Source organism: Myotis nattereri (assembly GCF_964212035.1).
Source record: "Myotis nattereri genome assembly, chromosome: 1".
In the NCBI taxonomy this organism is placed as follows: Eukaryota; Metazoa; Chordata; class Mammalia; order Chiroptera; family Vespertilionidae; genus Myotis; species Myotis nattereri.
Genome location: NC_138075.1, coordinates 64,004,084 through 64,030,419, shown reverse-complemented (window position 1 = coordinate 64,030,419; position 26,336 = coordinate 64,004,084). Strand labels below are relative to the sequence as shown.

Here is a 26,336-nt window from a genome sequence, read left to right as displayed (position 1 = left end):
GAGAGGCAACGAATTGATGTGTTTCTTTCACATTGATGTTTCTTTCTTTCTTTTTCTTCTCCCACCCCCCCCCCCCAATCCCTTCCACTCTCTCTAAAAATCAATGGGAAAATAATATCCTTGGGTGAGGATTAACAAAAATAAAAAATAGAGCAGAAGGCCTGAATGATACTATGCCATTGACTGAGGAATCTGATTGATCTTCTAATTCTTTGTACTTGACTTCTAGAACCCAAAACAAAAAAAGGTAATAACTAGGAGAACAGACGTTGAAGGTAAAACTTTCAACTGATACATAAAAAAAGTGAGTGGGGGGGAGGGATGTACAACAAAACATATTTCTTTGGTTGAGTATTCTTTCTTCTGTCTTGGTTCTCTACTAAAGTTTAAATGGTGTTGAAAGTAGTAATAAATGATGATGTTACAAAACTTATCAGATCATTTTCAAAGAAGAGATTATGGTGCTTTTATTTTGGCTGCACCAATTCTCAACTTCTTTAGGAGTGGAGTCCACTATCCTGGAGTTGATAGCTAGAAAGAGAATTCATTTTAACTGTTCTTTTCCAAAGGTATCTCCCAAAACCTCCTCCAACACTGACCAAGGCAACTACATTGAAGCAAATGATTTGATCACTCAGATACCCTCTAAAGTGCAGATACAAGATATTACTAAGGAGCTACACTGTTTACTGTGTAATGACTGGTTCCGGGATCCACTTATGCTAACCTGTGGCCACAACTTCTGCCAGGCCTGTATTCAAAACTTTTGGAAGCAGCAAACAAAGGAAACATTCTGTCCGAAGTGTAAGATGATGTGTCAATATGCCAATTGTGCATTCAACCTTGTCCTAGAGAGGCTGGTAGACAAGATTAAGGACCTACCCTTACTCAAGGGCCATCCACAGTGCCCAGAACATGGAGAGAACCTGAAATTGTTCAGTAAGCCGGAAGGGAAACTGATCTGCTTTCAATGCAAAGATGCTCGGTTGTCTGTAGGGCAGTCTAAAGAGTTCCTGCAGATCTCTGATGCTGTCCATTTCTTCACGGTAGGTGAGCCTTGAACAATCTGTTAGGAGAGCTGGGGAAAATACTTTCTGTAGGACTTCTCTCTTCCAATTTCACCCTTTTACTCAGATGATTATTAGAAAGACCAGAATGCTCTAAAAATATAATATATCTTACAATGTTCTTTCTCTAGAGGTGCTAATATGGGAAAGGAGCAGTGGAGAAGCTGTAGCCTACTATCCAATTAATCAAATATTCACCGAAACCCTGCCATGACAGTGCTCTACTAGACACCATGCAGAATGTGAATGCATACAATATTGCTCTTGTTATAAAACTCTTGAAATTTAGTCAAAATGAAAAAAACAACAGAAGTAATTTTAGAATTACTATTGAGAGCTAAATTTTGTCACCCTAGTAATTCATAAATGTTTAGAATTTCAGAAAAGATTAGATAAAATTGAAACATTCAGGTGATGTATGGTGAAAGAAAGTTTGAATGGGAAAATCATTTGGATTTGGGTGGACAAAAGGAAGAAATAAGTATTTTAAGTGAGAATAACGTGAATAAAGGTGTAGTTAGAACAGTGTAACGAGGGTAGAAAATGTATAGAGTTCTGTTACTTTCCTCAAACCCCTGTGGTTAACTAAGAAGGTAAAAAGAAAAAAACCTAAGTTTTTCTGCTGCTTGTAAGTTCCTTCACTATTCTTGGAAGAGACAGGAACTATGACATGGGGGAAAGGAAAGACTTTTGCAGCAAGAGCTGGCTTTTTTTCTGACATACTAGTGCTTTGGGGGAGATGTCCCTTATGGCCCTTCATCTCCCAAGTCAGTATGGGTTGAATTTATGTGGTATTCCCAGGAGGAGTTTATCATCATTAAGGGTCAACTGGAGGCAACCCTGAAGGAACTTCAGTCCCTGAGGAACAGGCAGAGAGACGCTATTGCTGCTTACAAGGTGAGGAGCAGGGTAGGGGGTTATGAGATAGAACTAGAATATACCCTCCTTATAACCTTAGCTATTAGGGTGGAAATACACTAAATGAAACTTGAGTTATAAAATTAAAGAATGGACACAGTAGGGTGGAAAGGAACATAGCAGTAGAGCAAGTTCCCTATAGTTGATAAACAGGGAGAGTACAATGGCCTTTCCCCTAATATGCTCTTCCTTTTGATGGTTCAGTTGCTGGGTGATTTTTGTGGTGGTGTGATTTCTCTGGTCTTTCCTCTTATTTATGGCAAAATAAGAAATTTATCTATGGCAAATTTACTAAAGATAGCTATGTCCAAAGAAATACTTTTCATTTTGAAAATTTCAGTCTAGTGGCTATGTGGAGAATGAATTAAGAGAGACAATGACAAGAATAATGGTTAGAAAGCTACCACATGACCCCGTAGAACAGTGATGGTGAACCTTTTGAGCTCAGCCTGTCAGCATTTTGAAAAACCCTAACTTAACTCTGGTGCCGTGTCACATATAGAAATTTTTTTGATATTTGCAACCATAGTAAAACAAAGATTTATATTTTTGATATTTATTTTATATATTTAAATGCCATTTAACAAAGAAAAATCAACCAAAAAAATGAGTTCTCGTGTCACCTCTGACACGCATGTCATAGGTTCGCCATCACTGCCATAGAATGATGATAGTAGCTTGGTCTAGAGAGGCAATGGAGATGGGAAGACGTAAACAGCCTCAGCATATGCTTTGGAGATTAAAAAAATAATAACCTGGATGGAGTGATTCATTAGATGTTAGGTATGAGTGTAGATGTCAAATAGATAGTTGGATATAGAATGAGAAGGAAAAAGAGCCCATAACAGAATATCAAGTAACTGTAGAACTAACAAGTAAGACTAAGAAATAGCGGTGAAAGGAAAACTAGAAAAGTATGAGCTAGAGCCATGGTCAGCAAACTGCGGCTCGCAAGCCACATGCAGCTCTTTGGCCCCTTGAGTGTGGCTCTTCCTAAGCCTTAGGAGTACCCTAATTAAGTTAATAACAATGTACCTACCTATATAGTTTAAGTTTAAAAAATTTGGCTCTCAAAAGAAATTTCAATCATTGTACTATTGATATTTGGCTCTGTTGACTAATAAGTTTGCCGATCACTGAGCTAGAGGAAAGAGACAGTTAAGACTATTTTAAGAGTACAATAACAATGATGGACCATAGAATCCAAGCTAGATAAAAAAAGGGACATAAAGACAGAAGAAGTTGAAGAAATAGAAACGAAGGGGTCAATACACAGGTTTCAATGAGACCCAAAATTGCAATAGGGATACCTGAGTAAAAAGTTAATTTTGGAGATGGTGAAATTACTGGGGATGATAAAATCCTCAGTGTAACTAAGAATCTACACTAATAAAAGACAAAGATGCTAATTAACCATACCTTTGCTACACCCATCAGCCAATCAGAAGAGTATGCAAATTAACCCAACAAAGATGGCCGTTAAATTTGCATACTGCAGGTGGGGCACCCCGCTGCCATCTGGGCCTCCCATGTGTGACCCAGGGAGGCGGGGCAGGCATTGTGGGATCAGGCTTGCCATCTGCCACCCGGGGAGCAGGCCTAAGCCAGCAGGTGGTTATCTCCCAAGGGGTCCCAGACTGTGCGAGGGCACAGATTGGGCTGAGGGATACCCGCCCCTCGCCAGTGCACAAATTTTTGTGCACAGGGCCTCTAGTTAATAGATAAAGGTGGAAATCACTAGAAATGAGAATAAGGAATCAAGAAGCCAGGATATCAGATGGCTCACCTATGAGGATGTTGAGGTCATCTAAGAAAAGAGCTGCAAGTATATCAGTTATCAATTTTAGTGCTTCAAACATTTCCCAACTCTTCTTTTTAAAAAAAAAAATATTTTTGTTGATTTTTTTAGAGAGAGGAAGGGAGAGGGAGAGAAACATCAATGTGAGAGTGGAACTTCAATGGGCTGCCTCCTGCATGCCTACAACCTGGGCATGTACCCTGAAAGGGAATTGAACCAGCAACCTTTCAGTGCATGGAACAATGCGCAACCAACTGAGCCACTCTGGCTAGGGCTCCCATCTCTTCTTTTATATTGTCTTGGCAGCAGGAGTGCCCCCTCCCACCCCCCCAGTTCTGATGTTTTGATTTCTCGAGAAGGATATTTCTTTCCACTTCCTTATGACCCCAGTCTAACAGTATCACTTGGTAGATATTGGCTTATACTTGTGGGTAGGAGAGTATTATCATTCATTCTAGAATGTTTGATTGACCCAGAGTCTTATTTCACATGGCAATGGTTACCACCTCAGTACTGCAATAGGAACCTGCAGGTTACTTTTGACTATTTCATCCTGAATTGCTAAACTAGCTGAGAAAGATGGAGTAAGTCTCCCGATGGGAGGCACAAAAAGGGCTCCTTTTAGTATGGCTCAATGTTGATATTGCATTTTTATGCATTTTCCTATTATGGTATTTCCCAAGTTGGGTGAGTGTTGTTGGTGTGGGCCCCCATCCCCAAGCACTAGTCTCAGGAATTACCCTGGTGATGATCATGGAGGTTTCCAGGACAACAAGCTACATCTGCAGCAGCACATCTCCGTGGAGTTTCTAAAGCTTCATCAATTTCTGCATGGCAAAGAAAAGGACATTTTAAATGAGCTTCGGGAAGAGGGGAAAGTCTTGAATGAGGAAATGGAGCTGAATCTGAACCAGCTTCAGGAACAGTATCTCCTCGTCAAGGAGATGTTGGTGAGCATCCAGGCACGGATGGAAGAGCAGAACTCCTTCAACTTTCTCAAAGTAAGACTCCATATCAATGACTGGGTACGCTACTAGGGGAAAGAGGGCCAGAAAGGATATAGAAGCAGCTTTTCCCCACAATGAAGGGGAAAAAACCTGCCAGGGGTGGTGGAGGGAGGCGAAGGGGGAAATGCGGGACATCTGTAATAATGTCAACAATAAAAAAAATAAATTAAAAAAATTCTCTGGGAGAAAAGCAGGAAGCTACTTTTGCCTTACACTCAATAGAAAGTTTTTCTTTCACCCTCCTAGAAAGGAAGACAATAAAATTCCAATAATAACCGTATGAATTAATATTTTAATATTTCTTCATAAAGAACTTTTGAAGCTTTATTTCTTAAAAATAAAATGTTGCAACCTAAGCTGTATCTTTGGCTCTCAGAAATCACACATTGACCTGTTTGAAAAGCTATTTGTCAATATTTGGTCATTGAAAGTTCACTTCTAATGTGGCATTGGTTACCACTTCAGCATTCAGTAGCTTAACTAGCCAGAGTAAGGAAAAGTGGCCTTGGGGTGAGAATACCCACTGCAAGCATGTCAAACTCAAAGGCTAACACGGGCCAAATAAACAAGGTTTAAGTTTATGTGGGCTGCAAAAAAAACCAAAAACTTCAAATTTCGTAGAAATGTAGGTTTATTTCGATAGAAACATGCTGAATACAAAGGGCTGAAATGAATGAATAATCATTAACATAAAATAATAGAACATTTTAATAAAATTAATATTTTTTTTCTTGAACATTAACTTACCAGATACTGAATAACTGCACAAATTAACAAGCGTAACACAAATAAACCTATGTTTCTTGTTCTCTGTAAGCGAAGTATTTCCTGTTGTGCACACCAAACAAGTCAGTACAAGACTAATGACGGGCAATCGGGTGCTAAAATATTCACTGCTAGTATTAGTGCAGAGAAATGATGCGCCTGTGTGTAAGGCGCGTAAGGGAAATGAATGCAACACGATTATAGTAATCAGTCATTAGCAAACATTGTAGTTCATTATTAGTAATTATGTATAACAGGATATTATAAAAATGAAGTTACAAAATTTTTATTAAAACGTTTCTTACATACTGTTACATTGGCTGGGCTGCAAAAAATATTCATTGTGGGCCACATGTGGCCCGCGGGCCACGAGTTTGGCATGCTTGACCTCTTGTATTCTCCTGAGACTATGGCAGTATAGGGAAATGTAGCCTAACCTTAACTTCTCTCTTATTCCATGTAAAAGGGAGCTAGAAAATAAGAGCAAGATAAGACCAGTTTATCTTGGGTTAGATGAAGGAGGCAGATCAGAAAACACACATGGAGGATGAGAGGTGGTGATGGGTCCCAGTATTGACAATCAAATTCCAGGGATGGCCAGTATCACCAAAGAAATTTCTGCAGTTGATGAACAGGCATCTAACTTCTCTATTTCTCTTTTCCTCTTCTAGGACATCACACCTTTCTTAGATAGGTAAGTGGTATTTCCATACGGTATTCTTACCCTATCTTCAGTCCCTGGAGAATATCTAAAATAAATTATTTATGTCCCTTGCAGCTTGGAGAGAGGAATAAAAGTGCTGACACCCAGAGAACTTATCTCCAGAAACCTGAACTTGGGCCTGTACAAAGGTCCCATCCAGTACATGATGTGGAGGGAAATGCAGTCCATTATCTCTCCAGGTATCAGTGGGTAGCAGCTATTGGTTCCTGGGGCTCCTAATGTATGTTTCATCTGTGGGACCTCTTCTGTGGCCCTAATTAATACGTTAGAGTCTGGGACAGGGGGAAGAGTAGAGTTTAGCAAAAGAAAGCTAGTTGGTATGACTGAATTTCTTCTGGTACCATGACTTAAGAATGTATGGCTTTTTACTGGTAAACAGAATCTAATGTCAGAATTACCTCTCAGCCTATGATTTTAATTGTTCTATCAAATGTGACAACTAATATTTTATACTGTTTTGCTAAATCAGTTATATAAATCCCTGGAACTTTTCTGCCCTGAAGGAGGAGTTTATTATATATACTCTTTGAATGTAATAGGGTTTTTATAGGTCCTTTTTGTTTGATGTTCATAAAATGGAGTATAATATCTTAGAAGATTGTTTAGAGATCTTCAATGCTTCAAAAAACAACAACAACAACAAAACACTCAATAATTCAAATAGGTGTGCCTAATATGAACTCTAAGTTTTTGTCATCCTGCAGATACCAAAGAATTGAGCAGGACAAAAGAACACAAATGGCATTTCAATAACATAAAATTCTAAATAAAAATATTTATATAAACACAAAGTTCTAAAAAATTTTTTTTAATCTTTAAATTCTTTATTAGTTAAGAAATTACAAATGTGTCCTCATTCCCTCCCATTCACCCCCATCCTCCCCCCCCCCACTCATGCTCTCATCCCCCTGTTGTCCATGTCCATTGGTTTGGCTTATATGCATGCATACAAGTCCTTTGGTTGATCTCTTCCCCTTACCCCCACCCTCCCCTACTTTCCCTCTGGGGATTAATAGTCTGATTGCTATTTCTCTGTCTTTGGATCTGTCCCTGTTCATCAGTCTATGTTGTTCTCTATATTCCACAAATGAGTGAGATCATGTGGTATTTATCTTTCTCTGACTGGCTTATTTCACTTAGCATAATGCTCTCCAGTTCCATCCAAGCTGTTGCAAAAGGCAAGAGTTCCTTCTTTTTTACCGCAGCATAGTATTCCATTGTGTAGATGTACCACAGTTTTTAAAAACTTTTTCATTATTATTAGTAGTTACTGACTTAATGAAAATCACAAATCTATTCCTGTTAACAATTTTTCCAGATAATTGACAATAAAAAATCAGCTTTAATAAGACATAATTAACATAGAATAAAATCATCATTTAAAATTTTATTGAATTTATTGGGGTGACATTGGTTAATAAAATTATGTAGGTTGGAGAAACCAAGATGGCGGCATAGGTTAATGCCGGAGATTGCTGCCTCGAACAACCACTTCAAAAAACAACTAAAAGACGGAATGGACATCATCCAGAACCACAGGAAGGCTGGCTGAGTGGAAATTCTACAACTAGGAGGAAAGAGAATATCATACCCAGACTCAGAGGAGGCGCAGTGCTGAAGTGAAATACTAAGGTGCAGAGAGCACGCGGAGCGGGCTGGCGGCGGAGGGCGCGGTTGTTGTTCTCAATCGGGAGGGAGTTTCAGACTCTGAGCTCCAGATCCGGGCAAGTCTCTAGGGACCCAGACTCAAACGGGAGAAGCGGGACTGTCTGGCTTCGGTTGGAACTCTAAGGCAGCTTTCTCTCCGAGGTTTGCAGCGGTTGCTGGGACTCTGTGAGGCAGAGCCCCTAGGGACGGGACTGAGAGCAGCCATAACTGCTTGCTCCAGCCCGCCCTGTAGATCCCTGGGGACCTGCCCCACCCAAGCCCTGCGCAGAGCCATTTGCCGGATAGCCTCAGGCAAATGCCAGATTAGCACCGCCCTAGAGATCCAGCACAGAAGCTCTCCCACTGCAGACACAGCAGACTCTCATAGCCAGTTAGCCTGGAGGTCAAATCACCCCTGGTATTGCCGACAACAATCAAGGCTTAACTACAACAAGACTGCGCACAAAGAACACTAGGGGGTGCACCAAGAAAGCATAAAAAATGCAGAGACAAAGAAACAGGACAAAACTGTCAATGGAGGATATTGAGTTCAGAACCACACTTTTAAGGTCTCTTAAGAACTGTCTAGAAGCCGCCAATAAATGTAGTGAGATCCTCAAGAAATCTAATGAGACCCTCGATGTTATGATAAAGAACCAACTAGAAATTAAGCATACATGGACTGAAATAACGAATACTATACAGACTCCCAACAGCAGACCAGAGGACCGCAAGAATCAAGGCAAAGATTTGAAATGCGAAGAAGCAAAAAACACCCAACCAGAAAAGCAAAATGAAAAAAGAATCCAAAAATACGAAGATAGTGTAAGGAGCCTCTGGGACAGCTTCAAGCGTACCAACATCAGAATTATAGGGGTGCCAGAAGATGAGAGAGAGCAAGATATTGAAAACCTATTTGAAGAAATAATGACAGAAAACTTCCCCCACCTGGTGAAAGAAATAGACTTACAGGTCCAGGAAGCGCAGAGAATCCCAAACAAAAGGAATCCAAAGAGGACCACACCAAGACACATCATAATTAAAATGCCAAGAGCAAAAGACAAAGAGAGAATCTTAAAAGCAGCAAGAGAAAGAAACTCAGTTACCTACAAGGGAGTACCCAGACGACTGTCAGCTGATTTCTCAACAGAAACTTTGCAGGCCAGAAGGGAATGGCAAGAAATATTCAAAGTGATGAATACCAAGAACCTACAACCAAGATTACTTTATCCAGCAAAGCTATCATTCAGAGCTGAAGGTCAGATAAAGAGCTTCACAGATAAGGAAAAGCTAAAGGAGTTCATCACCACCAAACCAGTATTATATGAAATGCTGAAAGGTATCCTTTAAGAAGAGGAAGAAGAAGAAAAAGGTAAAGATACAAATTATGAACAACAAACATGCATCTATCAACAAGTGAATCTAAGAATCAAGTGAATAAATAATCTGGTGATCATAATAGAATCAGGGACATAGAAAGGGAATGGACTGACTATTCTTGGGGGGGAAAGGGGTGTGGGAGATGCGGGAAGAGACTGGACAAATATCGTGCACCTATGGATGAGGACAGTGGGTGGGGAGTGAGGGCGGAGGGTGGGGCGGGAACTGGGAGGAGGGGAGTTATGGGGGGGAAAAAAGAGGAACAAATGTAATAATCTGAACAATAAAGATTTAATTAAAAAAAATTATGTAGGTTTCAACTGTACAATTCTATAGTACATTTTACTGTATTCACCACACTAGTCAAGTCTCCTTTTGTCACATTTATTCCCCCTTTATTCTCTTCTACTTCCCTCAACCCCCGTTTCCCTCTGGTGATCACCATACTGTTGTCTGTGCCCATCAGTAGATGAGTGGATAAGAAAGCTGTGTTACATTTACACAATGGAATACTACTCAGCCATAAAAAAGAAGGAAAACTTACCTTTTGCAACAGCATGGAAGTACCTTAAGAGTATTGTGCTAAGTAAAATAAGCCAGCCAGAGAAACACAAATACCATATGATTTCACTTATATGTGGAATCTAATGAACAAAATAAACAAACAAAATAGGAATAGATTCAAAGATATAGAGAACAGACTGACAGCTGTCAGAGGGGAGGGTGTTAGGGGACTGAGTAAAAAAGGTGAAGGGATTAAGCAAAAAAACCCCAAACTTAATAGATATAAACTCATCATTTTAAGTGTACAATTTGATGAGTTTTGACAGATATATATATACTTATGTAAACATCTGCAAAATCAAGATATAAAAAATTTCTATCATCCTAAAAAGTTCCTACATATCCCTTTGCAGTCAATCTCTTCCTTCTATCCCTAACCCCTGAGAGTCACTAAATCTGCCCTTTTCCACTTGTGTCTTTTCTAAAATCTCATGTAAGTGGAATTACATATTCTGTAGTCTTTTGTGTCTGGCTTTTTTCACTTAGAATAATGCTTTCTGAGATTCACCTATGTTGTTGCATGTATCAGTAATCATGTTTTATGGATACATTGCAATTTGCATATTCATTTACCAGTTGATGGACATTTGGGTAGTTTCTAGTTTATGGCTCTTATCAATAAATTTGCATAACATTTGTTTATAAATATTTGTGCTTTACTTTCTTTGGGGCAAATACAGCTGCCTGTTTTGTAAGTAAAGTTTAATTGGAACACATCACAAGCACATAGAAGTAAAAGACATAGTTTCTGCTCCCAAGAGACTAGAAGACAAACTTAGAGTTTGCAGTAGCCATCTAGGTAAAAATTGTTAATATCTAAACAAAGGCCTGATCATGCACCAGTGGGGTCCACAGATTATGGACCACATTCTGATTAGCAGTGGCAAACCATTCTAGATCTCAAAAGTCTCGTTATCTAAGAAACCAAATATAAACTTATCATTGTCCTCTAAAGACTCTATCAGTTAGCTAGATCTTGACTGACTCTAACAGGCAAGCCCTTATGTTCTCTCCCACATAAGCTACTTGTTTTTAACCGATTGCTTTTTTGCCTCTGTTTACCCAAAGCATCCTGAATACATTTCATAGATGTTATATCACAATGGAATTAGTTATTGTCCTTAGAAAGCTTTCCTAGGACAAATTTACCTAAGTGTTACCTCTTCAGCATTTGTATTTTCTGACACATAATAGTACAGATTTATATTATTTGTATTGTTTTCTTTATTAGAGAATAAATTGCTTCAGAGTACAGTCTAATTTTTATCACAAATATAAAAATGTCTAGAATATAGCCACATAGATACCAAAACAGTAACGAGTATATGTAAGTATATATATGGGGAGAGAAATTATTGGTGTTTATATAAATACTGACTTCTACTATGGGAATATGCATTCACCCCTTTTCTCCCATGCCCTGCTTTCTCTTATTTTCTTACTAGGCTTATTTCCATTAACTCTGGACCCTAAAACCGCGCACCCAAATTTGGTGCTGTCCAAAACCCGAACCAGTGTGTGGCATGGTGACATTAAGCAGGTAATGCCCGATGATCCAGAGAGGTTTGACTCAAGTGTGGCTGTGCTGGGCTCAAAAGGCTTCACATCTGGAAAATGGTACTGGGAAGTAGAAGTAGCAAAGAAGACAAAGTGGACAGTTGGCGTTGTCAGAGAATCCATCATTCGGAAAGGCAGCTGTCCTCTAACTCCTGAGCAAGGATTCTGGCTTTTAAGACTAAGGAACCAAAATGATCTAAAGGCTCTGGATTTGCCTTCTTGCAGTCTGAAGCTGACTAACGACCTTGACAAGGTGGGCATATACTTAGATTATGAAGGAGGGCAGGTGTCCTTCTACAATGCTAAAACCATGACCCACATTTACACCTTCATTAGTACTTTCACGGAGAAACTTTATTCCTACTTCTGCCCTTGCCTTAATGATGGTGGGGAGAATAAAGAACCACTGCATATCGTGCAGCCACAGTAATTAGTCGTACTGTTGTATAAATTCAGAGCATTATTAAAGAAGTATTGAAATAGTTTACCAGTCTCACTGGTTTCTCTTCCCAATTTAATAATGAATACTGAAAAAAGGATTCACAAATTAAATTCCATCCTCAGTGGCCTAAGTGGATTTCATCGGAGTCCTTCAAGATATTCTAATTCACTAGGGGCTTCTGTAACACAGGAGCCTCTCTCATGAGAGTGATAATCATGCTATTGTTACTAAAGCAAACTGCAACTTGAGTTTGTGATGCTTGGGTACCCTTTTCAAATGTGCCCAGAAATTCTATTATGCTGTCATTAGTCTAGCATAATGACTCTGTATTAGATGAATTTTCAGAAGTATACTCTTCTTCCTATTTAATTTTCTTTAAAAAATCCTCACCTGAGGATATTCTTTTAAAATATATTTTTATTGATTTCAGAGAGGAAGGGAGAGGGTGAGAGAGATAGAAACATCAATGATGAGAGAGAACCAATTGGCCCACACTGGGGGGTGGAGCCCGCAAACGCAGGCCTGTGCCCTTGACCAGAATCCAACCCGGGACCCTTTAGTCCACAGGCCAATGCTCTATCCACTGAGCCAAACCAGCTAGGGATGAGGATATGTTTTTCATTGATTCTAGAGAGAAAAGAAGAGAGAGGGGGAAAGAGAGAGAGAAAGTGTTGGTGTGAGAAACATCGATTGATTGCCTCTCATACATGCCCCAACCAGGGATTGAATCCACAACCTGGGTATGTGCCTGATCAGGAGTCAAACCCATGACACTTCACTGCATGGGATGATGCTATAACCATCTGAGCCATACCAGCCAGGGCTTAATTTTCTTTTACTATAGCTTTTGCAACACATTTCTTTTCTAGAACTTGTTACTGTAATTTTAAAAAACTGCTCCAGAGATTTAAAGAAGAAAAAAAAAAAAGAAAAAAGTCTGGGCCAATTTATAATCTTGTCTTAAATTATCTCAAGATACTTTTTAGTCCAGTGAATCTCTGACTCTTTTTCAGGCCCTTTTCTTGCTTTATCTATCTACTAGAGGCCCGGTGCATAGATTCATGCACTGGTGGGGTCTCTTGGCCTGGCCTGTGCCCTCTCGTAATGCCCCCTCAGGGGATGTTGGACTGCTTGTTTCGATCCGATCCCTGCAGGACAGGCCAAGGGACCTCACCAGTGCATGAATCCGTGAACTGGTGCTCTAGTATGCATATAAGATCTTTGGTTAATCTTTTCTCCCTCCCCCCCGCCACCCCCGCCACACACACACACACACACATTTCCCTCTGAGATTCATCAGTCTGTTCCATGTTTCCATGCCTGTGCATTGAGTGTCTGCCCCTTGGTGGTCAGTAGCATCATAGCTACTAGTCGAACAGTCGGACTGTTACTTAGGCTTTTATATATATAGATGAGGCATTTGTTTTTCTGTATTCAAATACATTTAAGCATTTCCATCTGCTATGTCCTTTTCATCATTCTTGTCTATAATTTAAATATCAGTGTTTTTCATCTTGTACTCTCTAATATACTCATCCTCCAGCTTGATCCTTTTTTTAAGTCTAAAGTGCTTAGTAGCAATGATATTAGCAGTACTTTTGATGAACCATCTCTATTGCCTTTCCTTGGAAGTCGCATATAACTGGCCTTCATTCTCTACATCTGACAGGGTTGTTTTAGGGAGGGGAATGGGTATTTAAGACCTAAAGCACTGGCCATCTAAAATTACAATTAGCACAATTCTTGTGCAGGGTGAAAGCCTCCTATCTGTCATAATGGGAAAGTTACACACATATTACAGGTAATAGTCATGTATTGTTGGCATATAATTTATAGTTGCTAATTTTGGTAAACAGCCATGAAATGATTATGATTACATTTAAGAAATTTCTTTTTTAAAATGAATTCACTTTGTCCATGATCCTGGCACGTGCCCTGACTGGGAATTGAACCAGCACCCTCTCAATGCATGGGATGACAGTCAACCAACTGAGCTAAACGGCCAGGGCAGGGCTTGTTTTATGCCTGGACCCTTGCAAGATGTTTGAAAGGAAGCAAAAGAAGTACAAAAAGAAAAAAGATTTCTCCAGAAAGATTTCAAAGAAATTCAGATGCTTGGACCTCATCCAAGACCATTAAAGCAAAATCTCCAGCAGAAGATTTATAGTTTCTAAAGGCTCACATGTGATTCTAATGTGCTACTAGGTCAGAGAATCATTGAACTAAAGGGTTATATTTTCTCTAAAAATTTTTAAAAATTTATACAGAAAAATTGCACGTTTGGAAGATAAACTCCAAGGTACTCTCCACCTAGATTCACAAATGATTAACATTTTCCCATATTTTCTTAGTCACCCCCACATCCACTCCATATGATTTTTTTGTATACACACACACACACACACACACACACACACACACTAGAGGCCTGGTGCACAAATTTGTGCACCAGTGGGATCCCTAGGCCTGGCCTGTGGGATCAGGCTGAAACCGGCTCTCTGACATCCCTGAGGGGTCCCAGATTGTGAGAGGGTGCAGGCCAGGCCAAGGGACCCCACTGGTGCCCGATCGGGGCCAGGGAGGGACACAGGGGGTTGGCCAGCTGGGGAGGGACTGCGGGAGGGCTCCAGGGCGTGTCTAGCCCATCTCGCTCAGTCCTGATTGGCAGGACCCCAGCAGCAAGCTAACCTACCAGTCAGAGTATCTGCCCCTTTGTGGTCAGTGCAGTCATAGCAACTGGTTAACCGGTTGACTGTCTGCCCCCTGATGGTCAGTGCATGTCATAGCAAGCAGTTGAGTAGCCTTAGCATATCATTAGCATACTATGCTTTGATTGGTTGAACGGACGACTGGATGATCAGACACTTAGCATATTAGGCTTTAATTATATAGGATTTCTTAAATGTAATCATAATCATTTCATGGGTGTTTACCCATATTAGCAACCATAAATTATGTACCAACAATACATGACTATTGTATATCTCTATATATAAATGGCCAATATGCAAAGTGTCCCCTCAGGAGTTCGACCGGGAGACTGGGAGTTTGATCTCTCACTATGATGTGCACTGACCACCAGGGGGCAGCACGGAATGAAGGAAGGCCCCGACTGGCCTTGATCGCCAGCCAGACCTAGGGACCCTACCTTTGCACGAATTTCGTGCACTGGGCCTCTAGTCTCTCTTTCTCTCTCTCTCTCTCTCTCTCTCTCTCTCTCTCTCTCTATATATATATATATATATATATATATACACACACACACATTTCTGTCTGCTATGTCCTTTTTCATCATTGTTGTCTATAATTTAAATGTCAGTGTTTTTCATCTTGTACTCTCTAATATACTCATCCTCCAGCTTGTTCCTTTTTTTAAGTCTAAAGTACTTAGTAGCATTGATCTCAGCAGTACTTTTGATGAACCATCTCTATTTCCTTTCATATATGTGTGTGTGTATAAATATATATGTATACGTATATATATATTATATATGTGTGTGTGTATATATATTATGTATATATGTGTGTATATATATATGTACACATATATATATATATAACCCTAATATGCAAATAGACTGAATGGCGGAACAATTGAACAACCGAATATGTGCTATGATGTGTGCTGACCACCAGGGGGCGTGCACGGAACATGGTGAGCATCAGCAGCAGGTGGCAGAGTGCAGAATATGGTGGGCATCGGCCGTAGCAGGATGGTGGAGCAGGTGAGCGGGGGCACCAGACCAAGGTGGGGCGCTGGTCACTGTCATCAAGGTGAGCTTCTGGTGGTTACTGAAAATTCTTTGTTCCTGCACACTGTGGTCCTGCTGGCGCCTGCACCTGCTGCTGGTGCTGGCCCTGCTCGCATCTGCTCCTGGCACCAGAACCACTGCTTGCACCCGCTGCCAGCACCCAGCACCGGTCCTGATCGTTCAGCGTTGTCAGTAGGAGCAAACGGCGACTGCTGGCCCTGATTGCCTCTTAGGTCTTCTCCACCTTCCCCTGCTCCTGAGGTGTGTCTCTTATGGACGTGAAGAGTTGTAATCTGGTATAGTCTCACACTGACCACTGGGTACAATGGCTCTTGGATCTCCAAGGAGGTGCAAAGTCAGCCACTGCCTGAGGCCACTCAGCAGGAGCTACAGAGAGATCTGCATATTCCTCCTCTTTGTTTGGGGTTTGGAAGGGCCCAGATGAGGCCCAGTTGTGAAGCAATGCAGGCTGCTGCTGCTGGGCCTTAGGCCTTCTTTTGGAAGCTTTGGAGCTCTCTGACCCAGCTGCAGTTTGTTAGGTTTTAGGTTGCAAAAGGACAGGCTATTCATATGCAAAAGCCACTGTGCATGGCTTGGGTGGGGTTGTAAATTGGGTGGGGCAGGGGTCTCAGGGAATCACCAGGGCGGAGCAAACAGCAATGGCTGCCAGTCAGCCCTGCCTCAGAGACGTCCCTGGGCCTCTCTGTCCCGTGGCCCCATGCAGGAACAATGATCTCTGCAAGCACCTCTGAGAGAAAGCCGCCCTGTGTTCCGGCCCGATGCCAGACAGTCCAGTTTCTCCCCATATGAGTCTGGGTCCCCAGAGTCTCGCCTGGAACTGGAGTTCAGAGCAATCGGGAGCTTGTATCTTTCTCCTGATTGAAAAAAACAACAACAGCGCACCCAGTTGCCAGCCTGTTTCACGCACGCCTCCACACCTCCATACCTCCTACCAGTCTCAATGCGCCTTTTTCTTTCCTCTAGTTGTAGAACTTCCACTCAGCTAGCTTTCCTGTGGTTCTGGATGATATTTGTTTTGTCTTTTAGTTGTAGCTTTGATGTGGTTGTGAGAGGCAGCAAGTACAGGTGTTTACCTATGCCACCATCTTGGTTGTTCCCATTTTTCTTAAAAATGATTTTTTGTGTGGTGATGGTTGCATAGCTATATAAATATACTAGAAATTAGTGAACTGTACATTTATAATGGGCAGATTTTGCCAGTTGTAAATTATACCACAATGAAGCTCTTTAAAAAAAATTTTTAAAGTAATGTTTTATTCAGATCACCAGGAGAAAAAGGACAGACCACAAATGTATACAAATTTTCTACTATCTACATATGTCTACCTTGATACTTACTTTGACACACTACCTCAGCTCTCCAGTATTTGCCTTAACATTTAGGTGACCAAAATTTATTTTCTCATAGTTTTTCCAAATAATTGGTTAGTCTATACCAGCCGTGGGCAAACTACGGCCCATGGGCCGGCTCCGGCCCGTTTGAAATGAATAAAACTATTGGAAAAAAAAGACTGTACCCTTTTATGTAATGATGTTTACTTTGAATTTATATTAGTTCACACAAACACTATTATATTAGTTCACAAAAACACTATCCATGCTTTTGTTCCGGCCCTCCGGTCCAGTTTAAGAACCCATTGTGGCCCTCGAGTCAAAAAGTTTGCCCACCTCTGAATAATTTAAACAATCCCTCTACTTAGAACTCAGATTATAATCAAAGGCAGGAATCCTTCTAATTCAAGCAGGTGGAACTTGCGGCCCACAACAAGTATTTTTGCAGCCCAGCCAATATAACAGTATGTAAGAAATGTTTTAATAAAAAACTCGTAGCTTAATTTTTACAATATCCTGTTATACATAATTATTAATAACGAACTACAACGTTTGCTAATGACTGATTACTATAATCGTGTTGCATTCATTTCCCTTACACACCTTAAGTGCAGGTGCACCATCTCTCTCTACTATTACTAGCAGTGAATATTTTAGCAGCCAATTGCCACATCATTAGTCTTGTACTTGTTTGGTGTGCACAACAGGAAATACTTCGCTTTTGGAGAACAAGAAAAATAGGTTTATTTGCATTACACTTGTTAATTTATGCAGTTACTCAGCGTCTGGTAAGAAAAAATATTAATTTTTATTAAAATGTTCTATTATTTTATGTTAACAATTATTCATTTATTTCAGCCCTTTGTATTCAGCATATCTCTATCGAAATAAACCTATGTTTCTATGAAAATTGAAGCTTTTGTTTTTTTGCGGCCCACATAAACTTAAACCTTGTTTATTTGGCCCGTATTAGCCTTTGAGTTTGATATGCTTGTTCTAATGAGTATGAATCATAAAACATCAATGTGGGACCTCTCTGCTAGATACAGACACTGAATGGTAATTCATTAAGAAGTATGACTGGGATTATCATACATTGTTTATCTGAGGGTATAGGAAATGAGGCTGATAGTGACAAAAATATCCTTATATCAAGTCAAAGATAAACAAAATCCTATTATGTTAGAATACACTGAGGCAAATGCCTTGCACTTTTCTTCAACTAATTGGACATTTATAATAACAGAGGTAATATCATTGCACAGTTGCATAACATAGATGAAATACAGAAGAAAAAAATAGTAAAACTGGGTTGCCAGGTATTTTCAGGGTAAGAGATGCCCTGGATAAATTGATTTTTCAGATGAATAAACATGGTTTATTCAAGGCCTTATTATTTAATTATTTATTTATTTATTTATTGTCTAAAGTTTTACATATGTCTCCTTTTTCCCCACTTGACCCCCCCCCCTCCCCCACAGTCAGTCTCTCCCTAGGCAAGCGCCCACCATCCCAGTGTCTGTGTCCATTGGTTATGCTAATATGCATGCATACAAGTCCTTTGGTTGCTCTCTAAACCACCCCCCCCTCCTTCCCTGCCATTTGTCTCTGGATCTATTCTTGTTCATCAAATTATGTTGATCATTATGTCCCACATATGACTGAGATCAGGTGATATTTATCTTTCTCTGACTGGCTTATTTTGCTTAGGATAATGCTCTCCAGTTCCATCCATGCTGTTGCAAATGGTAAAAGTTCCTTCTTATTTATAGCGGTATAGTATGCCATTGTGTAGATGTACCACAGTTTTTTAATACACTCATCTGCTGATGGGCACTTAGGTTGTTTGCAAATGTTAGCTATTGTAAATTGTGCTGCTATGAACATAGGGGTGCATATGTCCTTTCTGGTTGGTATTTCTGGTTTCTTGGGATATATTCCTAGAAGTGGGATTACTGGGTCAAATGGAAGTTCCATTTTTAACTTTTTGAGGGAACTCCATACTGTTCTCCACAGTGGCTGCACCAGTCTGCATTCCCATCAGCAGTGTACGAGGGTTCCTTTTTCTCCGCATCCTCTCCAGCACTTGTCGTTTGTTGATTTATTGATAATAGCCATTCTGACAGGTGTGAGATGGTACCTCATTGTTGTTTTGATTTGCATCTCTCAGATGATTAGTGACTTTGAGCATGTTTTCATATGTCTCTCAGTCTTCTGTATGTCCTCTTTCAAAAAGTGTCTATTTAGGTCCCTTCCCCATTTTTTGATTGGATCATTTATCTTCCTTTTGTTAAGTTATATGAGTTCTCTGTAAATTTTGGAGATTAAACTTTTATCTGAAATAGCATTGGCAAATATGTTCTCCCATTCAGTGGGCTTTCTTGTTGTTTTGTTGATAGTTTCTTTTGCTGTGCAGAAGCTTTTTATTTTGATGTAGTACCATTTGTTTATTTTCTCCTTAGTCTCCATTGCCCCAGGAGCTGTGTCTGTAAAGATATTGCTATGACACAGGTCTGCTAATTTGCTATCTATGGAGTCTTGTAGGATTTTTATGGTTTCCCGTCTTACATTTAAGTCCTTTAGCCATTTTGAGTTTGTTTTTGTATATGGTGTAAGTTGGTGATCTAGTTTCATTTTTTTGCATGTATCTGACCAAATTTCCCAACACCATTTATTGAAGAACTATCTTGACTCTATTGTATGCTCTTGCCTCCTTTGTCAACTATTAATTGAGCATAATGGCTTGGGTTGATTTCTGGGTTTTCTGTTCTGTTCCATTGGTCTATATGTCTGTATTTGTGCCAGTACCAGGCCGTTTTGAGAACCGTGGCTTAGTAACATAGCTTTGTATCTGGCATTGTGATCCCTCCAACTTCGTTCTTCTTTCTCAGGATTGCTGTGGCTATTTGGGGTCTTTTTTTTTTTATTCCAGATGAATTTTTGGAGAGTTTGTTCTAGATATTTGAAGTATGCTGTTGGTATTTTAATGGGGATTGCATTGAATCTGTAGATTGCTTTGGGTGGTATGGACATTTTAATGATGTTAATTCTACCAATCCATGAACATGGTCTGTTCTTTCATTTGTTTATGTCTTCCTTTATCTCTCTTTTTTTTTTTAATGTCCTATAGTTTTCCGAGTACAGGTCTTTTATCTCCTTAGTTAAGTTTATTCCTAGGTATCTTAATTATTTTGGTGCAATGGTAAAGGGGATTGTTTTTTTTCAAGGCCCAATATTTGATTAACTATTTATATAAAATCCTCCTAAGTTGACATACTTAACTATTTTTTAAAAATTAAAATGTAAAATACATATGTAAGAGTGTATGGAATGTATATGTACAGCTTATACTACAATGATCAAGTACTCATTGACCATCTAGCTTTGGAAACAGAACAGTGTCAAAATCTTTGTGTACCTCTCTCAGCTCTGAGGTGATCACCAATCTACATCTTATATCTGTTTTGTTTTGTTTTCCCTTTTTGAAAATGATTCACAGGTCTGCTTTCCCAACAAATATATTGTTTAGTTTTTTCTATACTACATATATAAGTATAGTTTCAAAACTTTAAATGAATGCAATCATGTTGTATGTCTTCCTCAGTTTTTTAAAAATTCAAAATTATGTTGTGTTCCATTGTATAAAAATAAAACAATTTAAATATCCAAAATACTGTTTATAGATAGTGGTTGTTTCTAGTTTTTTGTTGTTGTTGTTTTTTGCTATTGCTTTAACAACAATGTTGCCATAAATATTATTGTATATATGTATTGGTAAATAGGAGCAAGGGTTTCTCTAGGTATCTACACTAATAAAAGAGAAACATGCAAATTGGTGTCACTCCGCTACACCCACCGGCCAATCAGGATGAGTATGCAAATTAACCCAACAAAGATGGCAGTTAATTTGTATATGCAGGCGCGGAGCGAAGACTGAAGACGACTAAAGGCTGAAGGGGCTTGGATTCTCTGCTGTGACTGGACCAAAGGCCTGGGTCCCAAGTGCCGGAGGAAAACCGGTGCCGGCAGCCAGGGGAAGGAAGGCCTACTGAGTGAATCTTCATGCAATGGGCCTCTAGTATATCTGATAAATGCTGGGACATACAGTATGCATATCTCCAAGTAAGTAATGCTAAATTGTTGGTCAAAGCGATTGTGCCAATTTACATCCTCACAAGCAATGGGAGTTCCCATTACTGTCTGCCAATTCAAGCTTTACCAGTAAGGTGGACACATAATAGTATCTCATTTTAGTGTTAGTTTGCATTTCCCTAATTACCACTTATTAAACTTTTCATAAGTTTACTTGCCATTTAAGTTTCCTCTTCTATGAAATTCTTATTTAGGTGTTTGCCCATTTTTTCTATTGGGTTATTTGTCTTGTATTGATTCATAGGGTTATTTGTAGGTTCTGGATAACCAGTCCTTTATTGGTTATTTCCTCTGAAAATATCTTCTTCTACTGGTTAATACTTGTGTCTCATTTAAAAGATTCTTCTCTATTCAGAGGCCAGAGAGGTATTTTTCTGTGTTTTATTCATATGCTTTAAAAATTTGCTTTTCATATTTAAATCCCTTATAGTTCAATCAACTAGAAAGTAACAAATATACATTTGGAAGCACCTAACATCATAATTTCAATATATATATGTAAAGCAAAAATTAACAAAAAGAAATCAATAAAACTATAAGTAAAGTATATTTTAGCATGCTTCTCTCAGTAACTGATAGAGGAATCAGACAATATGAACATTCTTTAAACACACACAGAACTCTGACCATATGCTTCAATCATAAGGATAATTTCATAAGGATAATTATCACACAAGCTATATTCTTTGACCTTAGTGCATTTAAGTATCCAGAAATCAATAACAATAAGGTAAATAAATAATCCCATGTATTTGAAAATTTTAAAATATTTTAAATTACCCATGGATCAAATAACTTACATTGGAATTCCAAAAATACTTTAAATTGAACAATAAAAATGGCATCTCAAAAACTTTGGCATACAGTTTCAAGGAAATTTATAGACATATGCACATTTTAGAAAAACAAAAAATGAAAACGAGTCATCTCAAGACATTAGAAAAAGAAAAGCAATCTAAAACCAGGGAACTTATAAGATCAGAAATTAATGGTATAGAAAAGAAATATATGAGAGTATGAAGCCAGAAGTTTCTTATTTGAAAAGACTAAGAAAATTGACAAACCTCTGGTGAGACTAAGAAATAGAAAGGCACAAATAACTAATATCAGAAATGAAAAAGAAGCCATTACTACAGAACCTTGCAGACATTAAAAAAATAACAAAAGTTGTTATGAACAGCATTATAATAGTACTAGAGGCCTGGTGCACGAAATTCATGCACAGCTGCAGTCCCTAGGCCTAGCTGGCAATCGAAGCGCGAGCATCTGGTGTGGAAGAGCAGATCCCAGCTGACTTCTGGGCTCTGGGCAGCACTTGGGCCCCCAGGCCCTCATGCACCCCCTTCTGCCTGAGTCATCGGGCCCCCTGCCACCACCACTGGTCACCATCTGTGGGGCAATCAGCGGGGTGATTGGACCCTGCTCACACCTGCCTTGGCCTGGCGCCAACCGCTCACCTGATCCACCATCCTGCTGCGGTCCTGCTCTCGTCGGGGCCCATTGGGGCCGGAAGCACCTCCACTGCTGCCCGCTGCCAGTGCTGTGTCACTGATGCTGCCATGTTCCACGCTGCCCCCTGGTGGTCAGCACACATCATAACGAGCGGTTGAACTCCTGGTCGAGGGGACAATTTGCATATTAGGCTTTTATTATAAAGGATTCTTGAAATTTTAGATTAAATGGGCCCAATACCAGAGAATATAGCTTATCCAAACTGATCTAAGGAGGGGGGCAGATACTGTAAAAGGAAAACATAATTTTGAGAAAATTGGAAATTTGAACACTCATGATATTTGACTGTATTAAAAATTATTATTTTTAAGTGTAATAATGATATTGTGGTTATTTTTTTAAAAGTCCAATTAAAACATTTATAGATGAAATGGTAAAATGAGTTTGCTTCAAAATAATACTTGATGCTACAATTCCACTTCTGGGTTATTTAATCAATTTGAAAAGACATATGCATCCCTATGTTCATTGCAGCATTATTTCCAATAGCCAAGATAAGTGTTTGTGGATTTTATAAATGGATAAAGATACGGGGAATATATATATATATATATATATATATATATATATATATATATATGCAATGGAATTTTATTACTCAGTCATAAAAAAGATTAAAATCTGCTGGGCCACTGTGGTTCAGTGGTTGAACTTTGACCTATGAGGTTCCCTGTTCCTTTCCCGGTGGAGGCACATGCCCTTTCTGTGGGCTCAGTCACCAGTGGGGGTCGTGCAGGAGGCAGCCAAGCAATGATTTTCATCATTGATGTTTCTGTCTCTCTCTCCCTTCCTCTCCGAAATCAATAAAAATATATTTTAAAATAAATAAAACAAATGAACAAATAAAACAGAAACAGACTCATAGATACAGAGAACAAACTGGTGGTTGCCAGGAGGAGGCAGTAGCAGGGGTGGGCGAAATAGGTGAAAGGGATTAAGGGGTACAAACTTCCAGTTAAAAAATAAGACACAGGGGAAACCAAGATGGTGGCATAGTTAAACACCTGAAATTGCTGCCTCGCACAACCACTTCAAAAATACAACTAAAAGACAAAATGGACATCATCCAGAACCACAGGAAGGCTGGCTGGAAATTCTACAACTAGAAGGAAAGAGAAAAGCACACTGAGATTCAGAGGAGGTGCGGAAATAAAATACAGAGGTACGGAGGCGCACGCGGAAAGGGCTGGCAGCTGAGGACACGGTTGTCTTTTTCAATCAGGAGGGAGACACAAGCTTCTGACTGCTCTGAACTCCAGTTCCGGGCGAGTCTCTGGGGACCCAGACTCATACAGGGAGAGACTGGACTGTCTGGCATCAGGTGGAACTCGAGGGCAGCTTTCTCTCAGAGGTGCTTGCAGCGATTACTGCAGAACAATGAGACAGGGGGCCTCTTAGGGGAGGACTGAGGATCAGCCATAGCTGTTTGCTCCGCCCTGTTGATTCCCTGAGACCCTGCCCCACCCAAGCTGTGCACAGAGGCTTTTGCATATGAAAGGCCTGGCCTTTTGCAATCTAAAATTACCTAACAAACTGCAGCTGGGTCAGAGAAACCCAGAACATCCAAAGAAGGCCCAAGGCCCCACAGCAGCTTACATTGCTTCACAGCTGGGTCTCATCTTGGAACCTCCAAATCCCAAACAAAGAAGAGGAATCTGCAGATCTCTCCATAGCTCCTGCTGGACAGCCTCAGGAAGAGGCTAAATTAGCACCTCCTTAGTGATCCAAGAGCCAGTGTACCCTGTGGTCAGAGTGGGACCATCCAGATTACAACTCCTCAGATCCATAAGGGACACACTCAGGGGGCAGACTCAGTGAGCACCAAAGCCCCATTGAAGCAAGGCTTGCCCCATAAGGGTGTCTCCAGCACAGAAGTTCTCCCACCATAGACACAGCTGATTCTCATGGCCAATTGGCCTGGAGGTTAATCCCTCCCAGTGATACCAACAGCAATCAAGGCTTAACTACAACAAGGCTGTGCACACAGCCCACAAAAGGGTGCACCAAGAGTGTCCACCTCAGGTAATTGGGGAGGCTGAGCCACTGGGCCCTACAGGACACCTAGTACAGAAAGCCACTCTATCAACACAGGGACCCAGACAAAATGTGAAGACAAAGAAACAGGTCACAAATGACAGAAATGGAGAAAAGCAAACTACTGGATATAAAGTTCAAAACCACAGTTATAAGGTTTTTCAAGAATTTTTTAGGAACTGCCGATAAATCTAGTGAGACCCTCGAGGATATGAAAAAGGACCAACTAGAAATTAAGCATACACTGACTGAAATAAAGAATATTATACAGACTCCCAACAGCAGACCAGAGGATCACAAGAATCAAGTCAAAGATTTAAAATACGAAGAAGTAAAAAACACCCAACAGGAAAAGCAAAAAGAAAAAAGGGTCCAAAAATATGAAGATAGTGTAAGGAGCCTCTGGGACAACTTCAAGCAAACCAACATTTGAATTATGGGGGTGCCAGAAGAAGAGAGAGATATTAAAAACCTATTTGAAGAAATAATGACAGAAAACTTCCCCTACCTGGTGAAAGAAATAGACTTACAAGTCCAGGAAGCGCAGAGAACCCCAAACAAAAGGAATCCAAAGAGGACCACACCAAGACACATCATTAAAATGCCAAGAGCAAAAGACAAAGAGAGAATCTTAAAAGCAGCAAGAGTAAGACAGTCAGTTCCCTACAAGGGAATACCCATAGGCGACTGTCAGCTGATTGCTCAACAGAAACTTTGCAGGCCAGAAGGGAGTGGCAAGAAATATTCAAAGTGATGAATACCAAGAACCTACAACCAAGATTACTTTATCAGGGAAAGCTATCATTCAGAATTGAAGGTCAGATAAAGAGCTTCACAGATAAGGAAAAGCTAAAGGAGTTCATCACCACCAAACCAGTATTATATGAAATGCTGAAAGGTATCCTTTAAGAAGGGGAAGAAGAAGGAAAAGGTAAAGATACAAGTTATGAACAACAAATAAACATCTATCAACAAGTGAATCTAAAAATCAAGTGAATAAAAAATCTGATGAACAGAATAAACTGGTGAATATAATAGAATCAGGGGCATATAAAGGGAGTGGACTGACAATTCTCGGGGGGAAAGGGGTGTGGGAAGAGACTGGACAAAAATCGTGCACCTATGGGTGAGGACAGTGGGGGGGCGGGCAAGGGCAGAGAGTGGGGTGGGAACCGGGTGGAGGGAAGCTATGGGGGGAAAAAAGAGGAAGAACTGTAATAATCTGAACAATAAAGATGTAAAAAAAAAGCTAAAAAAAAAATAAGACACGGGTTATAATAACTGCAGAGAGAATAGTCAATAGTACTGTAATAACTTCATACAGTGAGAGAAGGTAACTAGACTTATGGGGATAATCAACATTGTAATGTGCATAAATATCAAATCACTAATACTAATATTGTAAGTCAATTATATTTCAATTAAAAAAAAATTGATGCTACAGAACCTGCACTCCTGCCTGTACAACATGGCACAAGAATTTTGTTAGTATGCACTTTGGGTTTAAAACTCACAAGTGTGGCTACTGACCTCTCCCCGCTGAAGGCGGGGAAGCCGAGCAGCAGGTGCACAGTCCTAGGAGTTGGTTCCCTCAGTCTGGTAGCGGGATCCTTCTTCCTCCCGCCGCCGGCTTTTCCCGCCCATTACTCTGAGAACCAATCATC

At 40.0% G+C, this 26,336-nt stretch overlaps 1 protein-coding gene across 1 annotated transcript; it reads left to right on the top strand.

Moving 5' to 3' along the window:
• Nucleotides 1-719: 719 nt before the first annotated feature.
• TRIM69 (tripartite motif containing 69) lies at nt 720-11,857 on the top strand (the record flags this gene model as incomplete). The annotated part of the gene is made up of 5 exons (XM_081112233.1): nt 720-1,046; nt 4,467-4,784; nt 6,227-6,249; nt 6,334-6,458; nt 11,316-11,857. 5 exons carry the CDS (start codon nt 720-722, stop codon nt 11,855-11,857), a joined length of 1,335 nt encoding a protein of 444 aa, XP_080968359.1.
• Nucleotides 11,858-26,336: the final 14,479 nt, after the last annotated feature.